At 36.2% G+C, this 17788-nt stretch overlaps 1 protein-coding gene across 1 annotated transcript in view; it reads right to left on the bottom strand.

The window, feature by feature from the left end:
- The window catches only part of CLDN16 (claudin 16), a 39248-nt gene extending 24371 nt beyond the window's left edge, over positions 1-14877 (bottom strand). Inside the window, 2 exon segments of the mRNA XM_006871872.1 lie at positions 14565-14690; positions 14692-14877. Of these exon segments, the coding sequence (XP_006871934.1) occupies positions 14565-14690; positions 14692-14877 (312 nt within the window).
- Between the last annotated feature and the right edge of the window lie 2911 nt (positions 14878-17788).

Consider the following 17788-nt stretch of genomic DNA (forward strand, 5'->3'; position numbering starts at 1 on the left):
CTGTAAACATTTACAGTCTCGGAAACCCTGTGCAGGGTCACTATGAGTCGGAACCAACTTCACGGTACTTAACAACAACATGCCCACCAAGTTGTGGAAGAATTAAAAAATTAAAGATCCGAAGATAAAAGATCATTTTGGTAAATGAAGATAGGCTCTAAATCAAATGACAAGTGTCATTATAAGGGACAAATAGAGAAGAGACACAGACAAAAGGAGGAGGCAAAGTGACCATGGAGGTAGAGGTAGAGATTGGAGCGATGTGGCCCCAGTCAAGGTATGTTAACACCCACTTGAAGATGAAAGAGGCAAAGGACGGACTTCTAGAGCTTTCAGAATAAGGGTCTTTTTCTGATACTTTGATTTCAGACATCTGGCCTTCAGGGCTGTAAAATAATACATTTCAGCTGTGTTAGGTCACCCAGTATGCGGTATTTTGCTATGGCAGTCCTAGGAAACTAATGCAAAAAAAAAGATGGTTTCTACTGAACTGTTTTGGCGGAACAGAAAACAAAGCTTCTCATAGCCAATTGCCTTTCAGTTTCTTACTTAACTGAAACACACTGAATCCAGTTTATTCCAAACTGAGCGAGGTGATTTGTGGATTTCTCGATAATCTGTGACTTTCCACAATTTCCTGTTGTCAAGCTCACCTATGAAAATAAACTAACAAACGTACTACAGTTACATTAAGTAGGAGGTTATGTAGAAAGTGTCCTGAAATGCATGTGTGAATATTTTTACACTAACATAGTATATTTATCTTGCCAAAATAATCCAGAAGTGGTGTCAGTTTCAAGGCTATTGATCATTTACTTGCAATGACCATATTTAGCAAAGCAATGAGCTCATTAGAGGAAACAAGGAATCCAATTCCATTAGGTATTAATGCTCAGGGGCACAGGATTAGATTGTTTGGTATTCGCACTCAGTTAAGGTATGTGAGAATAGTGGCTGTAATTAACTAAACTTCTGTGTTAATAAAGCACTTAATGGAGACACCCTTAAAGGTGCCTTTGTGCAAAAAGAACAAGGTTAAAAGACTTTCTGGTATTTATCATGTTTAGGAAAGGCCCTTCTTGTCTATAATACAGAGTCTTCATTTACCTATCCTTCTATTGTTTATTAAAAGCCAAAGTAAATATAAATTCTTAAAAAGTATTAAGACAAGGTTCTTATTTATAGAAAAGACCAGTGCTTAAAATATTATGGTTAACCATTATTAAAGGGGCAAGAAACTAAAAAGTTTACAAATAATTTGTATTTCGCAGGATCACTTAAATGTAAAGTTTCTTCTTTTAGCATGTGTAATACATTAATAAATAACATGGAAAAATACTAAATTTATATTATTTCAATGGAATCCTGTTGATTGTGAAATGGGAATGAATGTTCTTCTATGTAGAGAGAAGTCAGTTTAACCAAAGTAGGACAGTAAAGTAGAACTCACAAACATGAGACCAACATAAATTTATAATACCTATTTGTTTTCAATAGATAAAATATAGAGCTCTCTGGCTTCTCTTGGAATTTGCTCAGTCTTGCCACCGAGACTCCCCAGTCTCACACAGCAATGGTTAGTGAGAGTTAATAGCTCCCTCCCTTTTAGATGGGGCTTGTCTTGAAAGATACGCCATAGTTCCTAACTAGTCTTCCTGCCTCGTGTATGTTGACTTCCTGGTTCCTGTAGGTATTTGAGTTTTCCCCACAGATATAAAATGATTATAATAACACCCCTTACTCTGATCTTTTCAAACTCATAAGTATAATTTAATTCCCACTTTTCCCATTCTTCCACATCTCTTCTTACCCATAGTCTACAAAATACTGTATTATTTTAATATGCATTAATAAAATAACTTGGAAAAATACTAATTTTATATTATTTCAATGGAATCCTGTTGATTGTGAAATGGGAGTGAATGTTCTTTTATGTAGAGAGAAGTCAGTTAAACCAAGGTGTGATAGCATTTATATGCATCTGTTTCCTAAGTCTACTGTATGTCATCTTATATTCAACGTTTTGTCAGCTATACTCATTGCCTGGCAGTTGCCAGTCAAAATGCTAAGTAAATCCTGGGGATACAGAAATGATCAAGACAGTCATAGTGACTTGTTTCAAGGAGCTTAAAGACCTTCCTTCTCGATACATATTATGAACTCAGTGGATAGTTATTGAGGAGAAGATCTATCATTTTTTCTAATCCACAACCTTGATTCTTACTTTAACTTGGAAGTAGAAAAATGGTTAGTGATACACCATACTCACAAGTACTACTGGATGATGTTGTTTTAATTTGACTGAATAAACTAGAAAGACAAAATCCTGAGCCTGCATTATGTAATGGAACAACCTTGCAAAGTGAAGAGGACTTGAAGCACTTATTGAAAAAATAAAAAAACTCTAGCATTTAGTGTTACACCTCAATGTAAAGAAAAATATCCTCACAAATAGATCAATAAGAAAACGCTGATAAATGAAGGAACGGCTGGCACTACAAAGAATTTCATTTCATTTGCATCCACAATCAATGCCTATGGGAACAGCAGTCAAGAAATCAAATATCACATTGCATTGAGTAAATAGATCTCTTTAGTTCAAAAATAAAGATGTTCCTGAATTAAGTCATAGTAGTTTCAACTGCCTCATCTGTATGTGAAAGGTAGATGATAAATAAGGAAAATGGGAGAATTGATGCCTTTGAATTATGGTGTTGATAAAGAATATTAAATATATTAACATAAACTGCCAGAAGAATTAATATGACTTGATGGCTCCTAATAACAACACTTAATAAGTACAAACATTTTATAATACTATAGTAATATGTTTTATCACTAAAACTTGACATATTTGAATTTTAAGAGAAATGTATTTGCATTGTTTAAACTAGGAGTTTGAATTTTTAAATTTGTATATATTTTAAAAAATATTTTCTATTTGTTCAAGGTCAGGGAGAACTTAAGACAAACCTTAACGAGGGTTAGGGACCAAATTAAAAGACATGTAATATAGACTGCATACTTTTCTACTCTATTGATATTTGATAAATACAAGATATAGAAAAGACTGCATTTATTTGATAAACTATTCAGGTATCTGGTTGAGTTCTTACTGTTTTTAGCATACTAGCTAATGGTTCAAGTGGCAAGGAATGAGGTAATAAAACACTTTGCTGTTATTGTTGTTATGTGCTGTCTAGTCTATTCTGACTTATAGTGACCCTGTGTTCAATGGGAACACTGCCTGGTCCTTCACCAACCTCACAATCTTTCCTATGTTTAAGCGCATTGTTGCAGTCATTGTGCCAATTCATCTTCCTCTTTTTACTGGCCCACTACTGTACACCCTTCTCCAGGGTCTAGTGTCTCTTCATAACATGTCCAAATTTGTGAGATGAAGTCTTACCATTCTCACTTCTAAGGAGCATTCTGACTGACTTCTTCCTAGACAGACTTGTTTGGTGTTCTGACAGTCCATGATACTTTCAATAATCTTCACCAACACCATAATTTAAATGGCTCAATTCTTCTTTGATCTTTTGTATTCATTATCCATTGTTCACACTCATAGGAGCCAACCATCATAACTTGGATCAGATGCACCTAGTCTTCAAGGGAACATCTGTGCTCTCTTTAATACTTTATAAAGAGGTCTTTGTTGTGCATCAGAATTGCTGTTTCTTGACTGCTGCTTCCATGAGTGTTGATTGTGGATCCAAGTAAAATGTAATCCTTGATAACTTGAAATGTGACCTTTTCTCTGTTTATCTTGGTGTTGTTTACTGGCCCAGTTTTGAGGATTTCCATTTTCTTCACATTAAGGTGTAATCCATACTGAAGATTGGGTAGTCTTTGAATTTCATCAGGATGTGGTTCAAGTCCTCTTTGCATTCAGGAAGCAAGGTATTATCATCTGCAATCTGCATATGGCAGGTTGTTAATGAGTCTTCCTCTACTCCTGATGTCCCATTCTTCTTCATATAATCCAGCTTCTCAGATTATCTGCTTAGCATACAGACTAAATAAATATGATGGAATGATACAAGCCTTCCACACACCTTTCCTGTTTTTAAACTATGCAATATTCCCTTGTTCTGTTTGAATAACTCCCTCTTAATCTATATACGGGTTCTGCATGAGCACAATGAAGTGTTCTGAGTTCTCATTCTTTGCAATGTTATCCATAGTTTGTTATGCTCCACACTGTCGAATGCCTTTATATAGTCAATCAAATACAAGTAAAAATCTTTCTGGTATTCTCTGCTTTCAGCCAACATCCATCTGCAATGATATTCCTTGTTACAAGTCCCTCTTCTGAATCCAGCTTGAATTTCTGGCATCTCGCTGTTGATGCACTGCTGTAAGGTTTTGTTTTTCAGTATCTTCAGACAATTTTTACTTGTGTTACTATTGATATTGTTTCATAATTTCAGTGTTCTGTTGGGTGGAATGGGAATAAATATGGTCTATTCCAGTGGGCTACCAGGTAGTTGTCTTCTAAGTTTCTTAGCATAAATGAGTGAGAACCTCTAGCACTGTATTAGTTTGTTGAGACATTTGAATTGCTAGCCCATCAATTCCAGAAGCCTTGCTTTTCTTCAATGCTTTTAGGGGAGTTTGAACTTTTCCTTCAATACCATTAGTTCTTGATCTTATGCTATTTCTTGAAATGACTGAACATAGATCAATTCTCTTTGGTGCAGTCACTGTGTAATTGCTCCCATCTTCTTTTGACTCTCCCTGCATCATTCAATATTTTCACCTAAGAATCCTTTAGTATTACAACTCAAGGCTAGCATTTTTTTCTTTATTTTTTTTTTCCAGCTTGACAAACACTGAGTCTGCTCTTTCCTTTTGATTTTCTAACTCCATGTGTTTGCACTTCATTATCATGATTTACTAAGTCTTCTTATGCCACCCTGTGAAATATTCTGTTTAACTCTTTTACTTAATCATTCCCTTCTCTTTAGCCACTCTTTTTTTTCTAGAGCAAGTTTCGAGTCTCTTATGACATCCAGTTTGGTCTTTTCTTTATTTTCTGTTTACTTATGTAATCAATTTATTTGGATTTTTTATTGTGAATTGAGTGAAGGTTTACAGACAAGATCATCAGCTTTACATTCAGCAAACCATACCTTCTGTTTCATCTTAATGATTATAATCCTCTCCATGCAATAACAGTTACTCATTTTCCTCCCTGTCATTCCCATTTGCATTCCATTCACCTTCTCATCCCTTCACAACTTTGTCCTTAAGAAAATGTCACTTGTTTTTAATGACCTATTGCTTTAATATATAATGGTCTTGATGCCATCCCACAACTCATCAACAGTCAGTCATTGGTGTTCAGTGGGTCAGATGTATTTTTTATATGTTCTCTACATTCATGTAGGATAGACTCAAGGTCACACTTTAGCTCTCATGAACTAGTTTTAATTTTTTTATAGCTTCTACGTGAACTTCCCTAGTAGCAATTGATCTGTTCCACAGTCAGCTCCTGATCATATTATTGTTGTTAAGTGCTGTTGAGCTGGTTCTGACTCATAATGACCCTCTATAGTGTTTTCAAGGAGTGGCTGGTGAGTGAACTGCCAACCTTGTGGTTCAAACTGACTGTGTTGTCCAGTGCTTATCCTACAGTGCCACACCATATCAAGATTTTCTATTATATCTTCACACAGATGTAGCTGATTTGATTCCTTGCCATTTGGCAAGGTCCACATATATAGTCACCATACATGTTGTTTTAAAAAGGCATTGCAAAGAAGAAGTCATTGCTGTTGCAACATTCTGTCATGAGACCACCAGCATCATTTCCGTCACCAATGCCATATTTTTCAATTACCCATTCTTCTGCTTTGTTTCCATCTTTTGGATTCCAATCACCAGTAATTATCAAAGTATTTTGATTACATGTTTGATCAATTTCAGACTGAAGAAGGTAGTAGAATTCTTCAGATTTCTTCATCTTGGGTTTTAGAGATTGGTGCGTAAATTTGAATAATAGTCATATTAAGTTGTTTTCCTTTTTGTTGTTGTTAAGTGCTGTCGATTTAGTTCCGACCCATAGCGGCCCTGTATAGAGTTTCTGAGGTGGGTTTGAACTGCCAACCTTGTGGTTCAAACCGACCTTTCAGTAGAGCTTATTATCGTGCAGTGCCACACCAGGATCCTGTCTTTCTTGTAGGCATATGGATATTAACCTATCAGAGACAGCATTGTACTTGTGTATAGATCATGCAATGTTCTTTTTCACAGTGAATGTCATGCTATTTCTCTTCCATTTGTCATTCCCAGCATAGTAAATTACATGACTGTCCAATACAAAATGGCCAATATTTGTCTATTTCAGCTTACTAATGCTCAGGATATGAGTCTTAATGCATTCTATTTCATTTTTGACAATTCCCAGTTTTCCTGGATTCATACTTTGTTTATTCCACTTTCCAATTATTAATGGATGTTTGCAGCTCTTTGTTCTCATTTTGAGTTGTTCTCCATCAGCAAATGAAGGTCCTGAAACATTTGCTCCATTCATGTCATCAAGATGATATCTACTTTGAGGAGGCAGCTCTTCCCAGTTGTACTTTAAGTGCCTTTCACCCTGAGGGGGGTCATCCTCTAGCATTATATCAGAAAATATTCCACTGCTATTCATGAAATTTTCAGTAACTAAGTTTTCAGAAGTGGTCTCCTTCTCCTTCTGTCTGTCTTAGTCTGGAAGCTCTACTGAAACCTGTCTACCATGAGTGAAACTGCTTTTATATGACGTACTAGTGGCATAGCTCCCAGGATCACAGCAACACACAAGCCACCACAGTATGAAAAACTAACAGATGATTGGTGCAAAATCTGAAGGCAGTATTTAATTTTTGCAGTATTTACGGATATAGTAACATGACTTACATATCTGAAAAATCTAAATAGTTCAATTTTAACAATAATTTTATCAAGTGCCACTGTCATATATTTAATCATTTTAGAATGCTTTCTGTATGAAAGTGTAGTTTCACAGCTTTGCAATGATTGCCGCCGAGTAGAGATCACAATTTATATGTAGTGAATGGCTACAAAATAATATTTGTTTTCTCTCTTTTTTTTTCCTTGCTTTCTCAACTTTCAAGCACTAGAAAAAGCTATGTTCTCTGTGTGCCAAGAATATACGCTTCTCTATATTAGAAATTCCAAAGGATTCTATTTTTTCTGTCTTTTATTAAACAAAAACAAAAACTAATTCTATATCCTGAAAATAATTTAAATTGTAAAAATTTTACTTTAACACGTGAAAGACAAAACAAAATAGTAGCTGTGCCCTTACAGGTATACTCATTGGCTTAAATGTGAAATTTACAATGATCATCTACATTTTATTTCATTTGTTTATACATTCTTTCAATATGTATGTCGAGTATCTTAATAGTTGCTCCATCAATTCATGCTAATAAATGCATCTGTAGTCCCTATTATGTTGAAGTTGGCAATGCTGCTATATAGATCATGAGATGAATAACAGAATACTTGTAACTTCAAACATCAGCTTAAGTAGTTTGAAATCTATTGGAAAGTAAACCAAGTACAATCAGATTGAATACTTTTTTGTTGTTGTTAAGTGCTGTCTAGTGGTTTCAACTCATAGTGACTCTGTACAGAATTTCTGAGGCTATACATCGTTGCTCTGGTAGCGTAGTGGTTATGAATTTGGCTGTGAACCTCAAGGTCAGCAGTTCGAAACTACCAGCTGCTCCGCGGGAGAAAGATGAGGCTTTCTGCTCCCGTAAAGATTTACAGCCTCAGAAACCCTGTTCAGGGTCGCTATGGGTCGGAACCGACTGGACGGCACTTATCAACAACAACAACAACAACATACATCGTTGCAGGAGCAGAAAACCTTATGTTTCTCCAGCAGGATGGATAGTAAGCTAGAACTGCTGACCTTATGGTTTACAGTGCAGTGTTTATCCTACAGAGACACTAGATATAATTTGGTATTTACTTATTTCTGAAAGAATTGTAGCACCATTAATGAAAATTGCAAGGAAAAACTTGATTATGGTGATAAAATACTTTGGGCAACTTTATTAGAGGTAAAAAATTTAATCATAACAGTGCTTGGCATATAGCATGTTCTCAGTAAATACCTAACAAAAGATGGCCTAAAAATAGAATAATCTTGTGAGAATACTTTTCTCATTCTTACAATTAAGAAATGAGTAATTTTAAGAAGAAGCTATTTTTCTATTTCAGTGCAAGCAATTAAGAATTACATATAATATGGTTCACATGTTGATCATGTAATTAATTTATAATTCATTTTTTTTCTTAGATGTGAGCATTCAATATATAATTCTTGATATTTTGTCTCTATTTCTGCCTATTTCCCCTGGTTAGAAACAAAGGAAACAGTCATAAGTAAAAATACGGACAAACTGCAGCTCAGAGCAGTAAAGAAAATTTCTCCAAAAGAATCAATAGTGAAAATGAGAATAGAGCTAAAATCTCATATCTCTCTTTTCAGCAAGCCATACATAAAATGTCATCGACTCCTCTAAAACAAAAACAAAACAATGGACTACAAAGAGAAATAATATACCTAATGTTTATTGATTGATTTGTAGTTGACTGGTATGGTGGTAATTGCTTCAAATACACAAGCTCATTTAATTCTCACAAGAAACTTATGATGTAAATATTATTATTATCCCTTTTCAGGCACAAACATGTGTTTTATAGCAGTTTAAAATTCTGTCTAAATTCACACAGCTAGTCCCTCTGGCCCTAAGTCCAGCCTGTGAACTACTCTATTATAAACCATTGTATTATAAGGTAAGCTAAACCAGAATATCAAAATAGTGGGATGGCCCAAAGTTATTGTTGAATAACTTCTGCATGCTGATTAAATTTCCTCTGTCAAAATTCTAGGAGAGTGACTCCACTCCCCGTCCAATTACCCCAAAACAGTAAGGTGGATTTCAACCTTGACTTCTTCCTCTTCATCAGTATCTTGCCCTCTAAGCAATCAATTATCAAATCCATCAATTAGAATTATTTTCCAACACTTTACATGTTACTCCATACTTGTCACAATTGTGTCTTTGTTGGGCTATGGAAAAATCCAACTAATTGTTCTTCCTTTACTCATTTAAAGGAGCCCTGTTGGTACTTTAGAATTAACCCTGGACTGCTAACTGCAGTCCAAACCCACTAGTCAACATTGCAGGAGAAGGATGAGGGTATGTGCTCCCACAAAGATTGACAGTCTCACAAACCATATATAGTATTGCTATGAGTATGAATTGACTCCATGGCAGTTTTGTGTTCTTTTAGTCCTCATTCCAACCATTTCCCATTAGTAGCCAGAATGATTCATCTTTCTAAAATGCACATATAGTTTGCTTACAAACCTTCAACAATGCACCCTTGCCGGTGATACAAAATCTACATTTTATACAACACATATAGCTCTTGATGTCTCAATTCCTATATTGGCTTCTTCATCTTGGAAACTTACTCCATGTGAAAATATGAACAATTCTAAAAGCACAGAATGCTTGTAGTACTCTCCACTTGTTCTCTTGTCCTGCCTCATTCCGACTTCTCCTTCAAGTAATAGTTTAGATATAGATTCTTCTTAGTAGTCTGATTATCCAATTAATTATCCAATTAATCAGTAGTCTGATTATTGGGAGTTACCTACTCAAGGTTAATCGTGATCATAGCACATATTTTTTGCTGTAGTTGTTGTTAAGTGCAGCCGAGTCAGGTCCAACTCATAGCAACCTTGTATAGGATTTTCAAGGAGTAGCTGGTGAGTTTGAGCCACTGACTTTGTGGATCAAACCGGCCTTGTAGCACAGTGCTTTATCCCACAGTGACACACCATAGCACATGCTTGTTGTTGTTGTTAAATGCTGTCAAGTCGGTTTCTACCCAGATTGACCCTGTATAGGGTTTCCAAGGAGTGGCTGGTAAGCTTGAACCACCAACCTACTACTGCTATAAGATCAACTGTCAGCCTCCCTCAATACTTTGAGGCAGCTCCAGATCTCATTTTCCTTCGTAACCCTAATCTAGCACAATCCAGGTACAGATGAGATGTCAAGGAGTATTTATGAAACAAAGGAAAATAGAAAAAAAGTGGGGCGGGGAGTTGTGAATAGAGAAAGGGAGGGAAAAATAACTGGAAGAGAAAGTAAGTAGATAAAATAAATAGAAAGAAAAAAGAGAAGAGAAGGAAGACTAGAAAAGGGGAAAAAAGGAGAGTGAGAGAGAGAATAGAGAGGAGAGAAAAAAAAAAAAAGAAAGAGGAAGAGAAAAAGGAACCAAGGAAATGGAGAAAGTTATGAAGTTACACAAAAATAATGAAGAGTCACAATCAATTCCTACTGGAAATTTTTTGAACGGGCTCTGGGGACCATAGGTGTTTCAGAGATTACCGTCTCTGTGATATTTCAGACAAAGTCAGAAAATCAAGCTCTGGTAGCGTAGTGATTATAACACGGGCTGCTAACCTCAAGGTCAGCAGTTGGAAACTACCAGCGGTTCTGCAGGAGAAAGATGAGGCATTCTGCACTCGTAAAGATTTACAGCCTCAGAAACCCTGTGCAGGGTCACTATGAGTTGGATTAACAACAATAACAAAGACTAAAAAGAATAGAGACAACTGAGCTCAACTCATCTTGTAGTTGAAGGAGCTGAGTCTAAGACAAAGGTTATGACTTGCTCAATTCTTACTGATGTGAAGTGCTGTTGAGTAAATTCTAATTCATATGAACTCTGTATTTGGTTTCCAAGTAGCAACTGGTGGGTTTGAGCTGCTGAATTTATGGTTCAAGCCGACCTTGTGGTCCAGTGCTTATCCTACAGCCTCACTGCAGGACTCCAGGACTTGCTCAATAGAAGGCAGTTAATAAGGGTTAGGATATAAGGACAAGTTTGAGTAATCTCAAACCCAAGTGGTTTTTCACCATATCAGTCTTACCAGAGGCACATATAAATAAAAAATGGCAGGAGCAAGATGTTAAATCAGACCCGCAACCTCTGATTTAGGGATGTGCACACTCGAGTTTCATGTGTCATTTACTTTTAGTCAACCTTTTTACTTCATACAAGGAATTTCACTCTGAGGCAGCAATATTGTATAAAAACTGTAGCCACTTTGCAATGTACTTGAATTACAATGAACCACACTTACAATCATCTGTTTTGTTTGTTTTTGTACATCTTATCCTTAGTAATATATATAATAATATATACTATATCAATGTTGCAGTACATAATTTACTAACATTATCACTCTCAGCTATTCACTCAGATGTTCAAAGATCAGAAATATACTGATACTGATAATAAAAGGAAATACCAATGGGGGGGAAAAAAAGATTTTTGACTTACTTCAGAACTGGCTTAAAACAGAACCACCTTACAACAATGAGTCATAGGAAACGGACCCCATGTGAGCCCCATCATAAATCAAGGACTACCTGAATTTTGACTCTCTCTCCCTTGTATATCCTGTTGCTCACCATAATCCTCTAACTATCCCTGAACTTTTCCTTACTCTGTACATTTACAACACTGCAACATTTTTGTTTAAAATACCTCTCCTTTTGCTATTTCTATTTTTTATATTCTTTGGAGAATGCTTTTTTAAAAGTGTTTTTTCCTCCAAGAGACCTGCCCATATGTCCTAAAAAGAGACAGTTATCTTGTCTTCTCTACCCCGCTTGCACTTTATTTCTCAAAATATGAATTGAAATATGCTTTTTCATAGTTACATGTTTATCTTTTCTTCCCTACACTAAATATACACTCCTGGTGGCAGGGTCCCAGTCTTGCTTTATCTTGGCTTTTCATAAGAAGGGGATGTAACATAGTACCTGTTACATGTTATCTATATATAATATTTCATTATGTTGAATGTCTCAAAGAACACATCTTCCAACTCTCATGCCTAAATCATCCTAAAATATTAACAAACCTAGAAATCCATAAGATCTTCCTTATTTAGATTTGTCATTAGTATGGAGTGGCTCTGCAGGTCAATGTGCTGGACTGCAAAGTCTACTTGAACTGCAAGGTTGGTGGTTCAAGCTCACCAGCTGCTCCTCAGAAACCCTATACAGTGTCACTGAGTCAGAATCGACTTACCAACACTTAACAACAACAATACTTTTTAAAACAAATTTTGTTGCATCAATTTTTATCCAACAGTTGTATATAGTGAATTGTTTTTATGGATCATATTGTTGTTTTTATTAAGTGCTATGGAACTGGTTAAAACTCAGAGCAACCCTGTATATGGTTTCTGAGGAGCAGCTCGTGGGTTTGAACCATTGGCCTTGAGGTCAGCAGTCCAGTGCTTCACACCAGGACTCCATAGGTGATAAATGATTTTAGGTGGTGGTAATCTGGTAGCGTAGTGGTAACGAATCGGGCTGCAAACCTTAAGGTCAGCGGTTCGAAACTACCAGCCGCTCCGCGGGAGAAAGATGAGGCTTTCTACTCCCGTAAAGATTTACACCCTCGGAAACCCTGTACAGGGTCGCTATGGGTCGGCACCGACTCGGCGGCACTTAACAACAGCAACAATAAAGAGGGAGGGTGGTATAATGAAGTAAGTTAATATCAGAACCTACAAAAATTAGAAATTATGGTATGCATTTATATTCTGCTCAATTGCAAGAACAATTATTATGTGAGAATTATATTCTTTCATATGTTAAAAACTATTAGAGATTGCGGGAGATAAAGGGGTGGGGCTTCTTTCCTACAGGACTCTTCTTGTAATAAGGAGGCTTTGGGGGAATTATTTATTTCATTACATTTCATGTACAAGAAAGAAGAAAGAAGTTTAGAAATACTGTCTCTTGTCTAAGGTCAGCAAGAATTTATTCAAAGAGAATAACCTGACCTGCACATCTCTTTCCTTTTGACTAGCGGTGCTCTTCTACAGGGCAGGTAGAAAATTAGTTGGATGTACTTAAAACCAAAAAGGCATTTTAACTGTCAGAACTTTCAACTTCTCACTCAGCAAGTTTTGACCCTTCTTAAAACTCTATTTCATATCAAATGAAGTTAGCAATTCATTCAGCTTAAGCAGAATGATTTTCAATTTGTTTTAGAAAATATTTTAACAATGCCTTTTTATTGGATTTTGCAAATGTTAGCTGTTTAAAAACACAATTTTAGTTATATTCAAATCCAATATATTTCTGCTACTAACAACATATAACTGCCTACTAACAGTTAAGATAATGGTAAGCTAATAAAATCAGAATGGTTTATCTGCAGTTTTCTTTGACCACTGGTCATCGAATTTTTTTTTTTTTTAATTCATTGCTCATATGCATACCAGAAAATCTGCATGATTAGATTCACTCAAAGAAGGAATCCTTTATACTATTTTAATTATATCACAATTTTTTGAAATAAAATTCTCTAGCACTAAAGAGATATTTCTAACTCCATTTGTTTTGAAATGCCATATATAAGTCAGAAGAAAGTTGAAAGCAAAGAAAATAAATGGCAAAAATATTACCCAGCAATATCAAAAGACTTTTATTCTCCATTTATATTTCTAACTTGAAAGCCTGTTAAATAAAATTAGGAGAAAAAATATATATAAACTCACTCTTGGGGATCTTTCCTAAACTTCATAGCTGTGATATTATAGCATCTGTTTGAGTAAATTGTTACCTTCAGGATGTACATAAAAGAGCAAATTGGGTTTCTATATACACTTTTATTGAGTTCTAATATATTGTTTCTTTTTTCCTACCTACAATTTCCTAAACCTTACTGTAGAATGGCAACAGATTCTGAGGATTTGATTTTTATTCAGTTCTACCTCAGATTTGTATGACCATACTTCTGAACTTCAAAATTACTTCTATCTGAGTTTCTGGAGTGAGAAAAATAAAATCCTCAAATGTGAACCCATTTCTTGTATGCTCATGTTCCCAAAACAATTCCCTTTTAAGAGATAATTTTTCAAATACAGATATGTCCCTTATTCCTTGGGGGTACACTGGGAATATATTTTTCCTCCCTTGGAATATTTTGCTCTACTCCTTAAAATATGGTAGCTCTGTTGTCTATTAGTAGGTACATTTTCTATGCCTTGAGTCCATTAGTCAATGTTTGAGACTTTTATCATTCTTTAAGAAAGCCCAATACCCTATTGATTGTCCTCTAGCAAGATTAGCAAATTCATCTTTGAAAGAAGATGAGACAAGGAAGGATTCAATAGCAGGGAGCATGCTAGTATCAATTCATGAAGTTATCTTTATTTTCAAAAAAGGGGGTAGGTTTGCTCAATAACCTGACCTGTAAAATGAGGATAATAATAATAATTACCTCATATATTTGCTGTGAGGGGTTAATTGAGTTAATTGATTTACATTAATTGTGTTATTGAGAAGCAAGCAGTAAGTAATTAAGTCTACATTGACTATTACTGTTATTGCTAGTCCTCATAAATGTACTTAGGGGCAGGCATTGAAGGAAGCTAAGAGAAGATTTGGGTGGACTTGGTTCAGAAAGAGAGACTGCTGACTTCTTACCTCCAGAGAATCATCGGCATTCACCATCCAACAGTCTGTCCAGGTGGCCACAATCAAAAATCCAGCAGAAAAAAGGGCAAAGAAGCAGGCGGTATACTGAAGAAGATCCCTCATCTTGGCAAGCAGACTTTCCAGAAGGAAATCATGGACAGATGCCAGCCCTGGGTCCACTCAGAATCTTCTGTGTTCCTGGTACCTGGGAATGTGAAGATACTGGTCTTTTATTCTTCCTCACACTCCACTGCAGGCTTCTTAAGTTGTGGTAAGAATAATATGAACAGGCTGTAACCAACAGAAGGGTCCGAAAGGACATTATCCCAAGAAAGCAGCCTCCAATCAGAAGCCAGGTCAACAGAAGGACTGATTATGTTTTGGGTGGGGGAGAAAAGGAACGCTGGTAAAGTTTTCTGTTCAAACTGTGAGCTAATGCAAGATGATGGTCACTGGAAGCATGAACAAGTGCCAAGATGGAGGGAAGGGTCACACCCTGTGCTGGAGCCTGTAAACTGCTCTTTCTCAGGCCCTCCAGGAAAAGCTAGCTGTTCTCCTCCCCTTAGTAAGAAGGCTACACGGTTGACTGCGTGTTACTTTATGATTAAGACTATTTTAATATTCACTGACTCCCTTAGACAGACAGGCCACTGGTGAAACTATGCTAAACAAGTGTTTGCTGAAGGGAATTTGCATTCCAAAGTGTTGGGCAAAGCAGTCCCAGGAAGGGTTTCTAGCTCCTGGGAAGCAGGTAGAGCTGTGGCTCCTAACCTTTGACATCTCAGAATGGGAAAGTGTGTGCATTTTAATGCAGACGGCTCTGGGTGTAAATCTTTGCTCTGAAGTTTATTGACTGAGGGCAGTTGGGCTGCAAGTTCTATAAAATGTTGTTGTTGTTAAGTGCCGTCGAGTCAATGCCGACCCATAGCGACCCTGTGTAGGGCTTCCAAGGAGAAGGTGGTGAGCTTGAACCACCAACCCTGAAGTTCAAATAGCTTTGCAGTCTGGCGCATTAACCCACAGCGCCACACCAGGGTGTCAATATTTCTTCATAAGTGCTTCATGAGGATTAAATGATAATATGTCTATAAGTCATTTAGAAAAATGTCTGACAATAATAAGTAAATGCTAGAGACCAATGTTTTAAAATGTGTCTAATAATACACACAGACACAAGCCTTTACATATTGGATAAAAATCATGTTTTATAAAGTGTTTTTGATATAGGAGGAACAACTGGAGTTTTAACTGTACCTGATTGGGTACCTGCATAGAGTATAAATGATTGATTACAATCCATTTTAAAAATGTTTAAAAGAGAAAAACTTTTAAGACCAACATGCTAAAACCTCATTTTATCATCACCAGACCATCTTCTGTATACTAAAATAATTTCACATGATATTAATAAGAAATATTTGACATGAATCTTTATGCAAGTGGGATATGGAGAGGGGGAGACAGAGAGGAAAGAACAACGAGGTCATGATTACAAATGGGTCATAACTCTGGGACGCTACTGAGTTAGTTACTATAGTTACCAAGGTCATTACTTTGTTCCCTTTAATAATGATTTTGTCATAGTATTTTAGATAGAAGGCTAAAAGCAATCTTGATAAAATATACTTCAAGAATATATTAAAATAATGACTTTTGGTAACTAAACTTGCCATTTCCTCATTTTAATTTGTTTTTCTTCAAAGACATAAGATGCGCACTTAAATGTAAAAGCTGAATGTAAAACTGTATGTGAAATATAATTCCAAGCTTGACTATAAGCTGAAAGACTGGCAGTTAGAAATCACACAGAGGTACCTTTAAAGACAAGCCTAGTGATCTGCTTCTAAAAGGTTGCATGCTTGAAAACCCTATATTGTTGCTGTTCAGAGCTGTTGAATAAGTTCCAACTCATAGCCAGAGGAGTGGTTGGTGGGTTTGAACCACTGGACTTTCAATTAGCAATCCAATGCTTGTCCTACAGCATCATAGCAGGACTCCAATAGAAAACCCTATAGAGCAGTTCCAATCTGCACACATGGGGTGATCAGAGTCAAAACTGACTCAATGGCAACTAATATCAGCAACAACATTGTCATAAATAAGGATCCATGTATTAATAGTGGACTCCAGTGTAGCGCTGTAGGATCAGAACCTACTCGATGGCACTTAGCAACAAGCAAATGTTGCTGTTGTTGGTAACTGCCATTGAATTGGTTGTGACCCATGGCAACCCAGTATAGGGTTGCCAAGTAGCAGTTTTGAACTGCCGATCTTACAATTGAAACTGACCTTGCATTCCAGTGCATTATCCTGTAGTGCCACACCAGGACTCTAACACACAAATAATTACATGTCAATAGTACTTGTCACTAGTTTATGAATTATATTACATATGACTTTTTAAGATTTATTTTAGTTTTAGTTTTGTTTTTTTTTTAATCAGGAAAAAAATAAACTTTTTAAAAGTGCTCATTCAAGAAATGCAATTACCTATGGTATAAGGCAACTACAACACATGATTGCTACATTGGTGGAACACAAAGATTCTTTCAAAAAATCTAAAATACTCATGCTCTATTGATCTGGGAGAGGAAACCAATTCCAATAACACAGGTCCATTACAGGAAAAGTCCTGGACTTAGTTGCATGCTTTCTACCCAGGAAATTTCCTACTTAACAGTGGAACTCAGAGCAGTGGTTCTCAAACTTGAGTGCACATTGGAATCCCCAAGGTCATTTGTTATAAAATTAGACCCCAGAATTTCACCCTCAGAGATTCAAGTTCAGATGTTGAGAGTGAAGGCCAGTATTTCACACATTATATAAATATAAAATTCTGATTAGATGAAGAAGACCATGTTTTGAGACAATTTGGAAGAAGAGAAGAAACACCATCATATTTATTTTCACAGTTATATTCCACAGACAAATCTGTAAGAAGGGAGAATATCAGAATTAAATCTTTGGTATCAACTCTTTCCTATCTAGTACTGATAAGCAATCTCAAGCCTAAACATCAAAACCTAATGGAAAGGACAAGCAGACCAACCTGGAGTGGCTAGAAGAACAGAAGATACTTCTTGGAAGACCTACAGGAAAAATATAAAACAACATAGGCAGACTGACTGTTACTACAAGAATAAGCAACTTGCTTGCCCAGGAAACATCAAGGCAAATGGTCAGGTCCCCTCAATGCAAACCCCCTTCCAAGACTAAAACTCAATGGGAATACA

The sequence above is a fragment of the Chrysochloris asiatica genome, unplaced genomic scaffold (genome assembly GCF_000296735.1).
Source record: "Chrysochloris asiatica unplaced genomic scaffold, ChrAsi1.0 scaffold00177, whole genome shotgun sequence".
Taxonomy (NCBI): domain Eukaryota; kingdom Metazoa; phylum Chordata; class Mammalia; order Afrosoricida; family Chrysochloridae; genus Chrysochloris; species Chrysochloris asiatica.